At 55.5% G+C, this 18,864-nt stretch overlaps 2 protein-coding genes across 17 annotated transcripts in view; one reads left to right on the top strand and one right to left on the bottom strand.

The window, feature by feature from the left end:
- Positions 1–18,864, bottom strand: part of SLC9A5 (solute carrier family 9 member A5) — a 44,742-nt gene that overhangs the window by 22,002 nt on the left and 3,876 nt on the right. For 2 of the 11 annotated variants that reach the window (XM_017539289.2, XM_017539290.2), the window contains exon 1: positions 2,154–2,389. Coding sequence is in view for 9 of the 11 variants with exons in the window: in XM_017539291.2 (XP_017394780.1) it covers positions 2,154–2,340 (187 nt within the window). In the remaining 2 variants the exon portion in view is untranslated. Of the gene's footprint in view, positions 1–2,153; positions 2,823–8,003; positions 8,095–9,364; positions 9,908–11,432; positions 11,722–12,519; positions 12,584–13,254; positions 13,314–14,105; positions 14,225–18,864 lie in introns of those variants that run through there. The other 9 variants (XM_037742284.1, XM_037742287.1, XM_037742288.1 and 6 more) reach the window with 9 other exon arrangements.
- FHOD1 (formin homology 2 domain containing 1) overlaps positions 3,798–18,864 on the top strand; it is an 18,137-nt gene continuing 3,070 nt past the window's right edge. The window contains exons 1-15 of one of the 6 annotated variants that reach the window (XM_037742278.1): positions 3,798–4,120; positions 12,182–12,288; positions 12,701–12,765; positions 13,264–13,331; positions 13,404–13,509; positions 13,583–13,677; positions 13,945–14,056; positions 14,137–14,231; positions 14,324–14,467; positions 14,592–14,740; positions 14,942–15,055; positions 15,176–15,199; positions 15,542–15,595; positions 17,093–17,208; positions 17,298–17,902. In XM_037742278.1, the coding sequence (XP_037598206.1) occupies positions 3,920–4,120; positions 12,182–12,288; positions 12,701–12,765; positions 13,264–13,331; positions 13,404–13,509; positions 13,583–13,677; positions 13,945–14,056; positions 14,137–14,231; positions 14,324–14,467; positions 14,592–14,740; positions 14,942–15,055; positions 15,176–15,199; positions 15,542–15,595; positions 17,093–17,208; positions 17,298–17,902 (2,055 nt within the window). In that variant the 5' untranslated portion in view covers positions 3,798–3,919. Of the gene's footprint in view, positions 4,121–10,225; positions 10,435–12,181; positions 12,289–12,700; positions 12,766–13,263; positions 13,332–13,403; positions 13,510–13,582; positions 13,678–13,944; positions 14,057–14,136; positions 14,232–14,323; positions 14,468–14,591; positions 14,741–14,896; positions 15,056–15,175; positions 15,200–15,541; positions 15,596–17,092; positions 17,209–17,297; positions 17,903–18,864 lie in introns of those variants that run through there. The other 5 variants (XM_017539286.2, XM_037742279.1, XM_037742281.1 and 2 more) reach the window with 5 other exon arrangements.

The raw sequence follows: 18,864 nt of genomic DNA, 5'->3' as shown, positions 1-18,864 counted from the left end.
AAAAAAAAAAAGACAGTCTACTGAAAAGCACTTAGCACACTACTTTACAGTAAGCACTCAATAAATTTACCTATTTATAAGTCCTCACTCCTTAACTAGACCAGAATGTATATTATACCTCCTAGGAGGCTTGTATTCCTAGCCCAGTATGCTTTCCATTATATGGACTCACTCAGGACTGTGTAAAACTTTAGTTTTAGCAGTCAGGAGATCTCCAGGTCTTCTTCCAGGCCTTAGCACATTCTGTGTGTTCTCAGGCAAATTATTTAACTTACTTGAATTTCATTTACTTCTTTTGTAATATAGGAAAAATACCCAGCATCAAGGGTGAGGATAAGATGACATAAAGTATGCAATATGTCTAGCATAATGTCAGACACGTAGTAGGTTCTCACCAAATGTTAATAGAACAGTTCTGTCTCTAGGAGGGGAGAAGAAAGGGTTTCTAGCACTATTGCCATTCATACTTTTGTCCTCTAAAAGAAACTCTTTGGCTCTCCTTTAAGTTCTCAGACCACAAGTGAACACCTCTCTCTCTACACAATCCCTGGTGTGCTGGGGAAGGAGGCCTCTAAATTAGCCTGTGTGAGACCCTATGCCAAGACAGTGCCCTTTGAAAGCTGTACCCAAAGGGCCTAGAACAGTGCCTGGCACATAGTGAGCTCAATGTAAATATTTGTTTAATAAAAGGGAAAAAGTCTCCTAGCAATGAAGCTGAGGGAAGGTGTTCCTGAATGTTCTGCCTTTCCCCCCACTTTTAGGAGTTTCTTTGGCTTGTGAGAAGGAGGCTGTCTTCTCTACTTCCATAGGAGATGTCATCCAAACTAGAAAAAGAAAGATGATTTATGGGGAAAACTGCAGTTGTTGCTATAAGCCCTAAGACAGGAACTCTTGTGCAACTCAGACTTCTCAGCAAACCCAATTGTTGGCTCCAAATCTGAGGCTCCTTTCACTCTTACTCTCATTGCTGCTGGGCCTCTAAGGTAAGCGTGGTCATAGATCTCTCCATACTTGTCCCGACTTTGGTCTCCCACTCCTCTCCTTCAGGGATTGTATTTCATCTGCATCTCTTTATGCATTAACCCCAGCCCTTTGATCCAAGTCCCATCACAGAACCAGGCTCCCCGGAGTCCCACTTTCCATTATTAATCTCAGGCTGCCACAGCAGAGTGGAGAGTTCTGTTCCTGCCCAGCCCCCTCACCCCCCAGCAATGTCCCTGTGAGAGAACAGGGGGCAAATTCTAGGCTCTGGGTGATTCCTCCATGAAGGCTGTATTGGTGAGATTGGAGTACAGGCTGTGCCAGCATCCATTGGGAGAGAGTAGCAACGCTCAGCTATAATTAGTCACCCCCACAGCAGAGCCTGCACAACAGGGAGAAGGGGGAGGGTCTCTGGTGGGAGGAGGGACCACTGGCTGCTCAGAAAGGAGGAGGAAGGAGCAGAGGCAAGGAAAAGCAGCTCTATTCCGGGAAAAAGAAGTCTGAAGCACAGCCTTCAATGCTGTCAGGGCTGAAGAAGTCGGATGTATGAAAGCTTCTAGGGTAGGCAGCACACAGGGAGCCCCCATACATGGAAGTTTGTTATACCCTGAAGTGGGAAGAATGTGGACCTGAAGGGGTGGGGGGTTCCCACACACAGGCACGAGAAGGCAGCAGCTTTAAGTGGGGAGCAGAGGAGAAGTGGCTGTGGTGTAGTTTCCCAAGGGAATGGACACTCGGACGTGGTCTCCAGGGAAGGCTGCTTCTTTAGAACCAGGATACCTGTGTTCGTGGGATGTCCCCACATGTCCTCACTGCCGACAGAGGTTTCTGGGAGGCCGAGGATTGGTGGGGGAGAGACCAGACCGAGGAGGGCCTACTGCAAGGGGAAGAGGGGAGCAGAGAGGGCAAAGGAGCCTAAAGATGGAGTTGGGGAGAGCAGGGGACAGCCCTTCAGAAAGGCAAATCCTCAGTGCTCCCACGGGAGAAGACAGGGACCAGGGACCCACAAGAGGCAACGCAGGAACTGGGCGAGAGCCCGGATTTGTGGAATCCAAACCTGAGTCCCGGCACTATGCAAGAAGCCAGCCCCAATCTAAGGACTGAGGAGGTGGGGGTGTTGGGGGCGGGTCCGCCGCGGGCCGTTGGCCTGGCGCACGCACACACGCACTCACCGATTTTGGCCAGGCTGGCCACCAGGATCCACAGGGCTACCAGGTAGGGCGCCTCGACCTCGTGCCACTGCCAGCGGAAGAGCTCCAAGCCTGGGAGAGGCTCGCCCAGGGACTCCGGCTTCTGGGTGGGCTGTTCGGCCGCCCCCGCCAGGGGCAGCGCGAGCAGGGACAGTGCGGCGCGCAGCATCCTGTCTCCTGCCCAGCCGCCCTCCCGGCACCGCACGGCCGCCGGCCCCGCGTCGCCGCCGCCACCTACCGGGCGCCCCCGCGTCACAGGCACGTGGGCCCCGCTCCCCCCAATCCCGGCTGCGACGCCCCCAAGCCGGGTCCGGGCTCGGAGACCCTGCCCCGGACGCCCGTAGTCTAGGACCCCCTCCTCCTTCCTCCCTAAATCAGTTCCAGCTCCGGAAATCCCCCAGTGCAGCTCTCCCCCAACTTCCACAACCTACTCCTCCGAGTCTGCTCCTCCAATACCGCCGCCACCGGATTCAGAACGGTGCGCGGTCACGACTCCCCGGGGCAGCCCGCAGCTGGAAGGGCGATGGTCCGCCGGGGGGCGCGGTCAGGACGGGAGGGGCACGGCTCCTCCTCCGCCAGCGCTGCGGGGCGACCAGCAGCCCTCTTCTGGGGCCCAGGTGCGGCCGGGTGCAGACTGCAGGGGACCGTGCTCCACCGCGGTCGGCGCCGAGCTCCCAAGCCCGGGACCCTCCGCCGGCCCCAACCCGGACCTGAGCTGCGCACGCGCACTGTACGTTCCCTCAAAGCAGTGATGGACAACGCTGCCCCCGACGTCCCCAGAAACCCCAGGGCCCAGACCGGCCCAGCTCATTCCAGGAGAAGAGGAAGGCTGTTCATCTCCCAAACCGAGAGGCACCTGGCTCTCCCTTTCAATCACACTACAGGGAACTGTCTCATTTCTCCCATGAAGCTGACAGGAACCTACGGCAAACCCAGCCTACTGATTCCCTTCAAACTAGGCGGGATGCACCCAGCCTTTTCCAAATCTGAGGGGCATTCGGCTCATCTCGCACCAGAGGAGGACTGTCTTCACTTTTCATTGAAGCTGAGGGGCACCCATCCCACTTTTTCTCCAAATCTGAAGGGAACGTGTTCTATCTGCCCCCTCAAACTGACTCATCCCAATCTTTTCCCAGAAAACTGAAGGGCATCCTTCCCTCTTCCTCCCACAACTAAAGGGAACTGATCCCATCTCTTCCTTCAAACTGAGTGGAATCTATTCTCACTTCTTGCTCAAAATTGAAGGGACCCCCTCACTGTTTTCCCCAAATGAGGAAGCACTCATCCCTCAAATGGAAGGAATGAGGATCATCTTATCTCTCAACTGAGAGAGACCTGGCCGGCCACTATCTAAAGAAACTTCTCCCCCATCTGTCCTAACACCCCTCAAAGAGAACACAGCCTCACTACCCCCAGACCGAAGAAAGCCTCCCGCCCTCGGTTCCTTCTCGAAGGCGGGGCGCGAGCTCGGCTTTTCCCGCCCTCCTGGCCAGTGAACTAACGGCATTCCCGCTGGGTCCTGTGAGTGGCTAGCGCCAGCCCCGCCTCCGGCAGTGGTTACCTCCACGCGCGCAATCGGGGACCAATCTTGGCTCCACCCCCTTCCTCGGCCCAGCCTCCGTCTGGCCCCGCCCCTCCAGCCGCGTCCGGTCTGGCCCAGCCTGAACAGCAGAGCTACAGTGTGCTGGAGCAGAAGCTGCTGTGGGGCCGGGATTCCGAGGTTCGCCGCGCGAGCCGGCGGCAAAGCCATGGCGGGCGGGGACGACAGCGGGGACGGGGAGCGGGTATCAGTGGTGACCGTGAGGGTGCAGTACCTGGAAGACACCGACCCCTTCGCGTGTGCCAACTTCCCGGAGCCGCGCCGGGCCCCCACCTGCACCCTGGACGGGGCGCTGCCCCTGGGCGCGCAGATACCCGCGCTGCACCGCCTGCTAGGGGCGCCGCTCAAGGTGAGGGGGGCTGGAGAAAGGTTGGGGCAATAGAGGGTTTAGGGTGGGCGCTATGAAAGCTGGTGGGAGGTACACTTCGGGAAAAGGCTGGAGCAAGTGCTCTCCCGAAAAGTCTTGGACTGGCGTCCCAGGGTCCACGCTGTCCCTCCTGCGGGGGAGTCCCCTCTCAAGTTGAGGGGAAACTGAAGAGGGGTGCTAGAAACTTGTCCCCGGCATTCTGGCCTCCCTTCGAATTAGGCGCACCCGGGGAGGTGCTCGAGTTCCACTCGCCATCCGTTTGCCAGGGTGGCTTCCCTGGTCAGGGTGACGGTAACTGTTTGGGCCGTAGTGGACCCTGGAGGCGGAGCTGAGGAGGGACCAGCTTCCACCTGCTTCAGGTGAGGTGGGGGCGGGACCCCGAGGAGAGGCGGGCCCGGGGCTGGCTACTAGAGGTGGCAGAGGTTTCCCGCGGTGTCATGAAGCTGGATTGGGGCTTGACCCTGTAGGTCAGTGGGAACAAGGGAGTGCCGGCCGAGGAGAGACTTCACGGGGTGAGGGGAGTCCCCGGGAAGCGGTCTGGCCTGGGATTCGCAGAGCGCAGGAGGCTGCACGGGTGGAAAAGCCCTTTGAGTCACCGCTCCCGCTCCCCATCCCCCGACACTCGCCGCCCATCGGCCTGCTCCTGGAAGTGAGAGGGAGGGCCAGGCTAATTTTAAACCGCCGGCCTGCTCTACTTTGCCGCCGCCCCGAAGCCGACTTGTGCACTGTGCGGGAGGAGGCCCTTTTCCAGATGGCCAGCCTACCTCTTCTCCCCTCCCTCTCACCGCCCTCAGCCCCCCGCAAGCAGCCCTTTCCGGCACGCTGTTTCCGGGCCAGGACTCTGGGAGGCGCACTACTACCACCCCCAGGCTCCCCGCCAGTCCGGCCGCCTCGAGTGCTGGGGAAGAGAGGAGGGAGTCGGTGTGGCTGCCCTCCCCTGCTCCCAGCCTCAGTTGGGCGCCGCGTTGCGTAAACTTGCCCCTTGGGCCCAGGGTCTCCCTTGGAATGTGCCCCGGGCCCCCAGCCCGCATTCCTCGCTCGCCCTGAGGCCGGCCCCGCCTCTGAGCGCTAGCGGAAGGGGTGAGACTTTTGGCCTGGGGAGTGGCCCCCCACCCGGCTTCAAGGCCAAAGGATGCAGCACACTGCCTACCGCCTGAGTTTTGACGCAGAGCCCACTTGTCCTGCCCTATTCAGAGGGGCAAACTGAGGTGTCCTTGGAAGAAGCGTGTGCAGCTGAAGGCCACCTCCCATTCAGGCTGGGGGCTGGGAAGACAGGAGTGCTGAATTGTGACTGGTTCCCCCTTCCAGGCTCCTAAAGTCCTGGTCCTGAAATAAGGGTGGGTCACTAGAGAAAAGGTAGTATTCCTCTTATCCTGCCACTCAAGGATTGGACCTAACCCTGACACCCCCCCCACACACACACACACTTTTTCTTTTTAAGATGGATTCTGGCTCTGTGCCCAGGCTGGAGTGCAGTGGAGCCATCTTGGCTCACTGCAACCTCCGCCTCCCGGATTCTAGCAATTCTGCCTCAGCCTCCTGAACAGCTGGGTTTACAGGCGTGCGTCACCACGCCCAGCTAATTTTTTTATTTTTAATAGAGACAGGGTTTCGTCATGTTGGCCAGGCTGGTCTCAAACTCCTGATCTCAGGTGATCTGCCTGCCTTGGCCTCCCCAAGTGCTGGGATTACAGGCATGAGCCGCCGTGCCCAGCCCCTTGATGCCCCGCTTCCCAACTGGGGGCAGGCCTGGGAGGTCAGCTGCAAGAAAGAGGCTCAGAACCACCCCTTCCATCTCATCTCATGGGACCCATTTCCCCACCTGACCCCACAAGGTGCTCTGCCCTCTGTTCCCTGCTCCTTTGCTGAGGACACTACAGAGCTCCAATGGAGAATATAAGTTTCCCATCCCCAATGCAGTCCTTCCTGGTGTCCCCAGTTTCATGTTCTCCCACCTGGAGTACCTGAGGACTGCCTCCCCTCCCCCACAGGGATATGGAGGTGGCAGTACACTAGGTTACCACAATACCCAGAGCCAGGACTCCCTGGGGCTAGCAGCTCTGCCAGGAATGGTCAGATGCACTGTGATGTGCTCAACCCAAATATAAACTGTGACCGCAGCCCCAGAATAGAAGACTGGAGGAAGAGGGGCCAAGAATAGGGCAGGGGCAGGGACATCAGAGAGCTGAGCGAGGGGGAGCAGGGCCCCTCCTTGCAGGAAATGTCAACAACTGGTTCCTCCCATAGTCCTATAAGTGGGTGCCCCAGAGGCACAGACATGACACTGTCTTGCTGGCCCTCTAGAGGGGAAAGGTGGCCCAGAAGCCCAGGCATCCCTGTCCCAAGCTGTAGGGCAGAAATAAAAGGAGGGTGTTCTCTACTCATTGCTTTATCCTATGTACAGTAGGATAGGACAGAGGACAGGACACAGCAGAGGACAGGACACAGCCAAGTGGCCTCTGTCTTCCTCTGAGTACTGGCCCTGGGCACTGGCCCTGATCATCCCAGCAGATGACCCCCCTCCCTGGGGATGTACCGAGGCCAGCCTGCTTTCTCCCTGGGGCTCCACCTGCATACCCTTTTGGACCAAGCCCAGCCCCTAGAGTTCTCCTGGGGGCTTCCTTTTTAAAGAGTTTTCAGGTCTGAGAAAGCCTTGCTCATTTCCTCCTAGTCTAGGAGGAAGCTCCTGGCCACAGCCTCTGACTCATCTCCTGGCCCTGGTTGGTGGAGGGAAGCCTGACAGTGCCTTGGGCCAGACCTAGTGTTGAGGGGGAACTCAGGAGTGCCTTCCTCCCCTCCATGCAAAATATTCCCCCAGCCCAGGGACCTGCCTTTGCCCCAGGGGAGAATGTGTCCCTCTGGCCCTGTATCTCATCTCCTAATCCAGAGCTTCCCAGTCCTACCCTCTCCCTTCTGGGAAGTGTCTCAGGAGCCTCTCTCTGATACCCAAGGCCCTCACCACACCGCGTATAGCACTGACTTTCTCCCTGAGCTCTGGGTAAGGGGGCCTGGGGTGCTTCCCTGACCCTGCTGCAAAGCCAGGCAAGCCCTCTCCCCCTGGCAGTGGGGATGGCCTTAGAAATCTGGTCATTATGAGCAACTTTGTTTTCCTAGCTGTGGCTAAAAATCAGAGCAGGACAGTGGTGGCACTGTCCTGAAATGTTTCCTGACCCTACCCCAACCCATCTAGCCTTTTTACATCTCAGGAGTCTGGGAGACTGTAGAAAACTGGAGTGTGGGAATGAGCCCTGGTCTCCTGGCCTCCTCTGGGGGCTGGTCCATCCAATCTGCTGGTTATTCTGGAACAGAGTGGCTAAGCTGCAGCCTGGTGAGGGACCCTGGCACTTAGGTCTTGGCAGAGGTAGATACTATTATCCTAGCTTGTATGAGGTATGTGTGTCTACTAGTGTTCCCTTGCTGGAACTGGGAGGGCCAGTTTGGAGTCCAGAAAGCTAAGAGGATGTCTTCAGCTCTTGGCAATCCTGCGGGTCCCAGCCCTCACTCCACCTCCCCTCTAGGGTTCCCTGGAGCACTTCCAGGGCCCATCCGCCCAAGATGGCATCAATTAGCCATGGCTCCTGGCTATGCAGCCTGGGGCAATGTGCTAATTTTCTCATTCTTGGTTTCCCTATCTGTAAAAGGATTATTGGTAGAATCAAATTAAATAGACGGCTCAGGCTGGGCTTCTCATGGCTCATGCCTGTAATCTCAGCACTTTGGGAAGCTAAGGCCAGAGGACTGCTTGAGGCCAGGTGTTCAAGAACAGTGTGGGCAATATAGACCCTAAGAAAGAAAGAAAGAAAGAGGCAGCCCAGTGCCACAGAGGAAGCATAATGAAAAGATAACAAAAGTGGATTTCCCTCCCCAAGGGCCATCCATGTCATCTCATTCAGGAAGTCACTCTCTAGTTGGAGACCCACGATAACAGGAAAGGAGGGTCTTTAGAACACTGGGTCCTGTGTTTATAGGAAAGGAGACAAAAGAGGCAGTTAACCAATTATTTTTTAAAACAGAAGCCCTTCAGCCTATAATCCCACCCCTTTTCCATCTTCCCTGTACCCTGCTCTAGTATGTTCAGTCTTACCTGATTACACTGTTATTAAAAATATCGGGTAAGATAGTCCAAAAAACAAAAGGGGAAAATATATATGTATATTAGATAATAGATATATATAATTGCTAGATCTAGGTTATCAATACCTATAGACATCTATATTATAGATAGATGTCTATAATATAGATATAGATACATATTTAGAACGAGAGAGAAGTAGATGCCATGTTCCCCTGAGCTTGATCTTGCATATAAAACCATATGTAACCAGTTGGTTTTGGGCTGCCAGAAAAGCCTGGGCCTGGAGAGTCAAGAGAACAGTGGGCTGGAGGCCAAAGTGAGAAGCTGAGCCTGGGAAGAATGAGGGAAGGACCCTACCCCAAGACAGAGACCAGAGAAGTGAGGAAGACAAGAGCCAGGAAGGTGTCAGGGATGTGGGTCCATACTACATGCTGACTTTAAGCCCTGTCAGCAAGGACCAGGGTTTGGGCTTACTCAAGCCTGGCCCAGCCCCAGGGTGTGAGAAACAAGGCCCAGAAGTTTGGCTTTCTCAGAAGGGTGACCCCAGGAAGGGGCCAGGGGTATGAGGGACAAGTACCATCCTGCTGGCAGGAAGTCTCCAGCTCTTTGCTGCTTGCCTGACTCTAGCCTACCACCCCCAACTTCCACACAGGACTGACAGCTGGGGGTGGGGAGACTCTATCCTGGAAGGCACTAGACTGCCTGTTTTCCTGGACCTCCTCCCCAGAAATGGGGCCCTGGTAGGATTGGACAGGCGAAGTGGCTGAGGAGAACACTGCCACGACGACAGGGTTGAACCTGCTCAGCTAAGAAGACTAGAGAAGGGGGACAATTGGCTGAGTGCAGTGGCTCACACCTGTAATCCCAGCACTTTTGAGAGGCAGAGGCTGGTGGATCACTTGAGGTCAGGAGTTCAAAAACCAGCCTGGGCAACATGCTGAAACCCCATCCCTACTAAAAATACAAAAATTAGCCAGGCATGGTGGTGGACGCCTGTAATGCCAGGTACTTGGGAGGCTGAGGTAGGAAAATCACCTGAACCTGGGAGGAGGAGGTTGCAGTGAGCTGAGATCTTGCCATACTGCACTCCAGCCTGGGAGACAGACTGAGATTCCATCTCAAAAAAAAAAAAAAAGGGGTGGACCACTTACCCTTCAGGACCCTGCCCCAAATGGATGCAGGTGTCCCAGTTCTCCTGGAAGGAAAGGGGCCATTCTCTGCTCCCTTGGGATTAGAGCATGCAAGAGCACAGGACAGTGTGGTGGGCCTGACCTTTCTGGGGCTGTGCTGCTTCAGCCCGTGTTTGAACTGTTGGCCACTTCAAAGCCGACCTTATACCTGGGTATGTAAGCAGTTATCAGGTGTAACATGATCTCCCCTCCCCTTTCTTAGCACCCTTGGAAGTTGTGATTTTGTGTTTTCTGAGTTAAGTCTGTCTGTCTTCCCCACTGGGCTACAAGGAAGGAAGGGAAGGCAAAGGCAGTGTCTGATTCCTGCTAGGTCCTCTGCATCTGAAACCAGCGGGTTCATGAATGTTCAAATGAATGAGCTGTTCTATACGTGTGTGATTTGGGGGGGAATCCCTGACGGGGGTGGCTCTGGGGGAGGTATCTTCCTCTAGGGTTCCAGAATCCTCCAGGCCAAGGGAGGGAGATAATGGCTGTGCCTGAATGGGGGTGGGGTGGTAGGCTGCTGAGTCACTGTGTGGGAAGAGAGATCAGGAGGAATGTGGGCTGCCCTCAGCTGAGCTGGCCCTGGACAAGACACCCCAGCCCTCAGGCCTTGCTGCCCCTTCTCAGGCCTGCTCCCAGTAGGCTCTGGAGAAGATGACTCTGCTCCCAGAGAGGGGAAAGCGGCCAGGCCCGCCCAAGGCACCCTGGGGAGGGCATGCAGCCAGGCAGGAAGTGGGACAGAGAACAGGCTGGAGTGTTTGTCCTATGTCCCAGGTCCCAGGCGAGGGGGTGTGGGGATCACCCAAGGGCCCCACAGGCTAAACTGTGGGGAAGGAGCCAGGTCAGGCTCTGAGGCAGGAGCAAGGGGTGCTAAACAGAGGCGGGAGCTGGGGCAGGAGCTGGCCTCCCTTTTCCCCAGGGGACCAAGGCCAGTTGGAAGCCCTTGGGCAGGGTCCAGAACAGGGCAGGGCTGACCAAACAGCAGGACAAATGTTGAAATTGACATGCCCAGTAAGATGGAGACTGGAATACCCCCTGCCTCTTCAGAGGTGGGCTCTCTGGGCCAAGAAATCTCAAGGGCCAGAGCCACTTAAGTCAAGGGGACTTTGCTGAGCCTGCATACCTGCACTGTGCAATGGGGGAGGTATCTGGGAGAGGCAGAGTGCCACACTCTGACTCAGGAGTCACCTCCCTCAGGCTTCTCTACAGGCACTTCTCCAGTACCATGCCCTGTGGCAGGGGAGGAGAGCCAGGCTCAGGGAGGGAAACATGGGAGATGGACATGTGGTTGGAGCATGTGCCTGCCTGTTAAAAAGGCTGGACTCAGGGTCCTACTGTAGACTGAGTCAGACTCTAAATTGTTTTGTTTTGTTTTGTTTTGTTTTGTTTTGTTTTGTTTTGTTTTTGAGAGGGAGTCTCTGTCACCCAGGCTGGAGTGCAATGGTGTGGTCTCAGCTCACTGTAACCTCCGCCTTCCAGGTTCAAGCAGTTCCCCAGCTTCAGCCTCCCTAGTAGCTGGGATTACATGCACCCGCCATCATGCCCGACTAATTTTTGTATTTTGTAGAGATGGAATTTCACCATGTTGGCCAGGCTGGTCTCGAACTCCCGACCTCAAGTGATTCGCCTGCCTTGGCATCACAAAGTGCTGAGATTACAGGTGTGAGCCAGCATGCCCAGCCTTAAGTTTGTTTTTTAACAGGCCCTCTTGTGGGGGTTCTCTGAAGTCCAGCTAGGACCATTGTAACTGAAGCCCACTTTGGGGAAGGCAAAGACCCGGAAATCTGGTGGGACTGGGGAGTCTATAGATCAGACCCTGTTCTTCACCCTCTTACTCACTGAGACACACACAGACACACTCTCCCAGATGGGTTTGCACCTCCCAGCCTCTTAACACTTTCTCTCTGGGGGTTAATGCTTTGTGACTACAGCTTTTCACCCCACAAGGCTGTGAGCTTCCTCGAAGGCAGGAACTTCCTCCCATCTTCTCTTAATTCCCCTTCCTCATCTGTGTTCATTAGCTCAACAAGCCTTAGTGAGTGGTTACCACGTGTCAGGTGCTATGCCAGGCTCTACAGATACAGCAGGGAGCAAGACAGATGGAGTGCCTGAATGCAGAGAACACAGCTAGAAGGGAAGGAGACCAGTGGCTCGGATATTAGAATGTTGTGTGGAAGGTCTCCGAGGATAGCACACACACAGGGTGGAGTGGGTTGCACAGCAACCTAAAGAGTAGGTAGGTGTCAGCCAGGAGAGGAAATGGCAGAGACAAAGGGCAAGAAGGCCTGATGCCTGAGACAAATGGGCTTTGCACATAGTAGGCATTTGAAAAACAACTGCTGGCCGGGCGCGGTGGCTCAAGCCTGTAATCCCAGCACTTTGGGAGGCAGAGGCAGGTGGATCACGAGGTCAAGAGATCGAGACCATCCTGGTCAACATGGTGAAACCCTGTCTCTACTAAAAATACAAAAAATTAGCTGGGCATGGTGGTGCATGCCTGTAATCCCAGCTACTCAGGAGGCTGAGGCAGGAGAATTGCCTGAACCCAGGAGGCGGAGGTTGCGGTGAGCCGAGATCGCGCCATTGCACTCCAGCTTGGGTAACAAGAGCGAAACTCCATCCCCAAAAAAAAAAGAAAAGAAAAGAAAAGAAAAACAACTGCTGAAGGAATGCACGGCTGTAGTGCAGACCCTGTGTCTCTCTGCCACCCCCAAACTGGGAGGTAAGAGGTCAGGGGTCTTCATACATTTTCCTGCCACCTTTTCCTCAGTCTCAAGCTGTCCCTTTTGTCCCCAGCTGGAGGACTGTGCTCTGCAAGTGTCTCCCTCTGGATACTACCTGGACCCTGAGCTGTCCCTGGAAGAGCAGCGGGAGATGCTGGAGGGCTTCTATGAAGAGATCAGGTCAGAACTGATGGGGCCAGGGAGGTAAGGTTATACCCACCCTTGCCAGGGGCTGGCTCAAATGTCAGCAGCTGAGACACTTGATCGCTAGCCTGGGCCATGGGTCACCTCCTGCCCCAGGGAACTGTGCCATGGGTCACCTCCTGCCACAGGGAACTGGCCAAGGGAAATCTAAAGCCTGGCCAGTGTTACCTGCTGCCCAAGATGGGAGTCAGGGGCTCTCCCACATACCTGAGAAACATATGTTTGCACCAACCTTCTTGTCTGGCCAACCCTTGGGTCCTTGGTGGAGCAGCTGGGGAGGAAAGAGTTGGGCTGGGGTTGGCATGGGGAGGTCTTTGGCTCCATTGGTTTGTGGGGAGGGATGCTGAGGGATAGGCTGGGAGCTGCTGACAGGGATCCTTGATTCCAGCAAAGGGCGGAAGCCCACGCTGATTCTTCGGACCCAGCTCTCTGTGAGGGTCAACGCCATCTTGGGTGAGTGTGTGAGGGCATCCGTGTCCAGCAGCACCTCCTCCCCATAGCCCAGTTGGCTCACTTTCAAGCCTGTGCTGAACAGTGGGCGGAGCAGGTTCAGCTGGATGTGCTTCTTCCTTTCCCTATCCTGACCTCTTCTTCCAGGGCCAGGGTGGGAGTGGAGGGGGGTTCAAGAATGTTAGTACAGACCAGGTACTTGCAATGCCATTGCTTTGGGAGGTCAAGGTGGGAGGGATTGCTTGAGGCTAGGAGTTTGAGGCTGCAGTAAAGCTATGACTGTGCCACTGCACTCCAGCCTGGGTGACAGAGTGAGACCCTCTTAGACAAAAATATATATATGTGTGTGTGTGTATATATATATGTATGTATGTATACATATTCATATATGTGACTGTTTATATATATGACTATTCTTTGGTGGAAGTTGTGGCTGTGTCCCAATAGAGGAAGACAGTGAGTCTGTGTACCCTAGAGGGTTTCATGCCCTACCTTTTGCAGAAAAGCTGTATGGCTCCAGTGGTCCAGAGCTCCGCCGCTCCCTCTTCTCACTGAAACAGATCTTCCAGGTGAGGCCCCACAGTGGGCTAGGGGTGGGTGTACAGTCCAAGCCTTGCTAAACTCTCCCATGGTGCCCCCAGGAGGACCAAGACCTAGTGCCTGAATTTGTGCATTCAGAGGGGCTGAGCTGCCTGATCCGTGTGGGTGCTGCTGCCGACCACAACTACCAGAGCTACATCCTTCGAGGTCAGCCCCACCCCTCCCCCATGACCTCTGCTCCAGCGACCCTCACTGACTCTGCTCATCCCTGTGTCCCCAGCACTTGGCCAGCTGATGCTCTTTGTGGATGGAATGCTGGGGGTGGTGGCCCACAGTGAGACTATTCAGTGGCTGTACACACTGTGTGCCAGCCTGGTAAGTGGCTCTCCACCCGGCCTTATACCCTTTGCCTATTGCTTCTCTCTGGGCCTCAGTTTCCTGTTCCGCAAAGTAGGCTGGGAGTGAGTGAGTCTGAGGCCTCTTTAAGCCTAGAAGGCACTTCAGTGCCTGGGCCTGGAGCAGAGTCATTCTGTCTAGATTCTCCTCTCTGGGTCCAGCCCCAACAGCCCTTCCCCTTCTCCAGCAGGAGCTGGCACAGGTCTGGCCTAAGCCCCACTTATATGTGCTGACCTCTCCCCTCAGTCCCGCTTGGTGGTGAAGACAGCCCTGAAGCTGCTGTTGGTGTTTGTAGAATACTCGGAAAACAACGCCCCGCTGTTCATCCGTGCAGTCAACTCTGTGGCCAGCGCCACCGGTCAGAGACTGTCCCTTCCTCCCCCACCACTCACAGCCCTCTCTCCTACCTGTCCCCCCATGACACTTTCTGTGTGGCAGGTGCTCCTCCTTGGGCCAATCTGGTGTCCATCCTGTTAGAGAAGAATGGCACTGACCCTGAGCTTTTGGTGTACACGGTCACCCTCATCAACAAGGTGTGGTCAAGAACTGGGTGCCAGCTCTGGGCTGCTCGGGTTCCTGACCTCCCCACCAACCTCAGCCTTGCCTTCTTATCTCCGCCCTCCAGACACTGGCAGCGCTTCCAGACCAGGACTCCTTCTACGATGTGACGGATGCACTGGAGCAGCAGGGCATGGAAGCACTGGTCCAGCGCCACCTGGGCACTGCAGGCACTGACGTCGACCTGCGCACACAGCTTGTGCTCTATGAGGTGGGCCGGACCCTAGGCTCTGAGGGGGACTGGAAGGAGGGAAGAGAGAAGTGCAGTCCCCAGCACCTCACCCCACCTGCATGCACGTTAACCACTTGCTTACATCATGGTCCACCACTGCTAGAACGCCCTGAAATTGGAAGATGGAGACATCGAGGAAGCCCCAGGCATGGGTGGGCGGCGGGAACGACGAAAGCCTTCTTCTGAGGAGGGCAAGAGGAGCCGCCGATCTCTGGAAGGCGGGGGCTGCCCTGTGCGTGCCCCAGAACCTGGGTAAGTATGAGCCTCGGTAGATGGGGAACGGTGGATCTACTAGGCAGGGCCCTGTCAGCTGACAGGCCCTGACCCCCACCCCTCAGGCCCTGCCCCACTGACAGGCCCCACCTCCAGCTCCTCAGGCCTTACCCCACTGACAGCCCCTGCCTCCAGCTCCACAGGTCCCGCCTCACCAGTAGGCCCCACCTCTTCCACCAGCCCCACCTCCAGCCCGATGAGCCCTCCCTCTGGCCTCCAAGCTTCAGTGAACCTTTTCCCTACTATCTCTCTGGCACCCTCGGCTGACACCTCCAGCGACAGGAGCATCTACAAGTAAGTAGGGAGACAGAGGCCACCCTGGAGTCCCCTCTCCCACTGTCCCTCTGCTTTGCACCCCTCCATGGGCCCTCAACCTCCTCTGCCCAAACTCGTGCTTTCTGTCTCTCTTTCCAGACTTCACCAAACTGCTCCTGTTTGGTAAGTGACTGCCAGCGGGTGGGGCTCTGCTCTGACTGGATCTCCTCCTTCCATGGCTTCCTTTGTCTCCTGACATTCTGCCTGTCTTTGCCTCTGGTCATGTCTCCTATCCCCTATCTGTCTGTCACTCCCTTGTTCTGCTGCCACTGTCTCTTCCTGCACCCTGTCCTGCTTCACGTCAGTCTCTCCCCTCCACTTCCAGTATCCTCATGTCATGCCTTCCCCCCTTCCCACTGCAGCTGGGAAGGAACACCAATATCACTGCCCAGCTCTGTGTGGGTATGAGCAACCATGGAGCTGGCACCACAGTTACCATCTCTTCCTCTCATCCCCCCTACCCAGGGCCCCTGAGAGCCCACCCGTCCCCCAGTCCCCTCCTGGGCAGGCCAGGCTGGAGTAAGTACAGAGGCCAGCCTGCCAGGCCTGCCATGTGCTCAGGGCTTCAGCATTGCTTCCCCAGCTGGGGTTCCACATGCCTGATGCAGCCAGAGCTGGGGGACTCTCAGGCCTATCCTCTCCTAGACATATGCCACCTTGGTAACCCAAAAGCTAAACACTGGGAAGCAATTCACTGGGGCCACGGTGGTCCCTGTGCTTCAGTAGTGACACCTTAGCAGCCAGAGATGGGGATGTGGATGCCCAATATGGGGCTCATTCTGCCATGTCCTCAGCTCAGGAATGGACAGGGAGGAGACCTAGGGTGCTGTGTGGTGTGAGGGTGGAGGGGTTACCTAAGACTGAGGGAAAGGCAGGGACTGAAAGCCGACAGAGGCTGGAGGGGCCAGAAAAGAGATACTGGATTGCACCCATTATTTTAGCATAAACTGAGTGTTCAATGTTTACCATGAACTTATTTTTTTTTTGAGACAGAGTCTTGCCCTGTCTCCAAGACTAGAGTACAATGGCACAGTATCAGCTAACAGCAACCTCCGCCTCCCAGGTTCAAGCAATTCTCCTGCCTCAGCCTCCCAAGTAGCTGGGATTACAGGCCTGCACCATGGCGCCTGGGTAATTTTTGTATTTTTAGTAGACACAGGATTTCACCATGTTAGCCAGGCTGGTTTCCAGCTCCTGAGTTCAAGTGATCCACACACCTCTGCCTCCCAAAGCGCGGGGATTACAGGCATGAGCCACTGCGCCTGGCCTGTTTACCAGGCCCTTTCCTGGACATAGGCTCCCAGAAGCTACCAGACATGCCAGAGGAGGGACAGCCTGATATAGCCATTGGGACAGCTGTCCCCTTCCCCTGCTCTAAGAGTCCTTGTCTAGCCTCAAGACACTAGCCTGGGCAACATAGCAAGACCTTGTCTCTACAGAGAAATTTTTAAGAATTTGGCTGAGTACCTCATTGTTGCCTGTAATCCCAGCACTTCAGGAGGCTGAGTTGAAAGGATTGCTTGAGGCCAGGAGTTCAAGACCAGCCTAAGCAACAAAGTGAGACCCTGTTTCCACAAAAACAAAAATTAACTGGGCATGGTGGCACATGCCTGTAGTCCCAGCTACTTGGGAGGCTGAGGCTCAGGCCCAGGAGGTTGAGGCTGCGGTGAGCTATGATTACACCACTGTACTCCATCCTGGGTGACTGACAGAATGAGACGCTGTCTCTAAAAAACAAACAAAAAAAATTCAGGACAGTGAACATGAACGAAGTTCCGAGTTAGATGTTAATTCTCCCTCTATTTTCACCTGGGAATGCTGGGTTGGTAGTAATCCTCCCCACATGTGGAGGACTGAGGAGAGGCTGGCCTTGTGGGGCGGTTCTGGTCTGCTCAGCGCATGGACTGTTCCCCGTGTGTGTGTGCCTGCAACTGGGTGTGGTGTCCAGGGGCTCAGCAAGGCATGTGCACCTGGGCTGGGGTGTGTCAGACAGTCACTGACAAGCACTCCCCTCAGAACCCGGTTCCTGGAGAATGTGGCGGCAGCAGAAACAGAGAAGCAGGTTGCGCTGGCCCAGGGCTGGGCAGAGACATTGGCTGGGGCCATGCCTGATGAGGCAGATGGACACTCAGGTGAGTAGGTGGGTGGGTGGGCAGAGTCTGCCTGTTGCTCTGTTGCCCCACAGAGGGCATGGCACTGACAGCTGCTTCCCTTTCTTTAGATGCCCAGGAACTCTGGGACTCCCCAGAGACAGCCCTTGTACCCAGAACACCCCATAGCCCTGCCCCCCGTGTCCTGCTCCAGACCCAGCGAAGCCTTGAGCCAGAGCCCAAGGAGCCACTGATGTCATCAAGCCCCAAGGCTGAGCCCACCTGGGAGCTCCCTACCCGTGCACCCAAGCTCTGCATTGGGGACCTGGACTTCTCAGATCTGGGGGAGGACGAAGATCAGGACATGCTGAATGTAGAGTCTGTGGAAGTTGGGAAAGGGGTCCCACCTCCCCCACCCCCACTGCCCCTGTTCTCTGGAGTCCCCCCACCTCCCCCACCTCTACCTCCCCCACCCATCAAAGGCCCCTTCCCACCACCGCCACCTCTGGCTGCGACTCTTCCCCCTTCAGTGCCTGACAGTGCAGCCCTCCCCACCAAGAGGAAAACAGTAAAACTTTTCTGGCATGAGCTAAAGCTGGCTGGGGGCCATGGAGTCTCTGCAAGCCGCTTTGGGCCCTGCGCCACCCTCTGGGCTTCACTGGAGCCCGTCTCAGTGGATACGGCCCGGCTAGAACACCTCTTTGAGTCCCGTGCCAAAGACGTGCTGCCCTCCAAGGTACATCTACGGATCTGCATGGTAGCCCCAATGGAGGTGGCAGGGAATCAGAGCTCAAGGATCTGACCTGTTGGAGCTAGTCACTCACTTCCCACATGGGGAAACCAAGGCAAAGAAAGGAGTAGGGAATTGTCCAAAGTCTCCTAACAAGGGATCAGCAGTGCCCCAACTAGAATCCAGTTGCCTGGGCATGGTGGCTCATGCCTGTAATCCCGGAGTTTGAGACCAGCCTGGGCAACATAATGAGCCCTTATCTCTATTAAAAGTTGGGCCAAGTGCAGAGGCTCATGCCTGTAATCCCAGGACTTTGAGAAGCTGAGGTGGGTGCATCATTTGAGGTCAGGAGTTTGAGACCAGCCTGGTCAAATTGGCAAAACCCCGTCTCTACTAAAAATATAAAATGAGCCAGGTATGGTGATGGGTGCCTGTATCCCAGCTACTTGGGAGGCTGAGGCGGAAGAATCAATTGAACCCAGGAGGTGGAGGTTGCAGTGAGCCGAGATTGTGCCACTGCACTCCAGCTTGGGTGACAGAGCAAGCCCCGAACTCAAATAAATAAATAAATAAATAAATGTTAAAACACAAAATTGGCCAGGCACAGTAGCTTACTCCTGTAATCCCAGCACTTTGGGAGGCCAAGGCAGGCAGATCACTTGAGACCAGGAGTTGGAGACCAGCCTGGCTAACATGGTGAAAAGCCATCTCTACTAAAAATATAAAAATTAGCCGGGCTTGGTAGCTCGTGCCTGGAATCCCAGCTACTTGAGAGGCTGAGGCAGGAAGATCTCAGAAGATAAACTGCAATGGGCTATGATGGCACCACTGCACTTTAGCCTGGGTGGCAGAGCAAGACCTTGTCTCAAAAGAATCTAAACTCATCCCAATGTCTTATACATCCCAGGTTGCCAGTCAGTTGTGGGATCATTTGGCTATTTTTTTTTTTTTTTTTTTTTTTTTTTTTT

The sequence above is a fragment of the Cebus imitator genome, unplaced genomic scaffold, assembly GCF_001604975.1.
Source record: "Cebus imitator isolate Cc_AM_T3 unplaced genomic scaffold, Cebus_imitator-1.0 Scaffold118, whole genome shotgun sequence".
Lineage (NCBI taxonomy): Eukaryota > Metazoa > Chordata > Mammalia > Primates > Cebidae > Cebus > Cebus imitator.
Note: the sequence above shows the minus strand (reverse complement) of the source record. Positions and strands in the feature narration are given on the sequence as shown.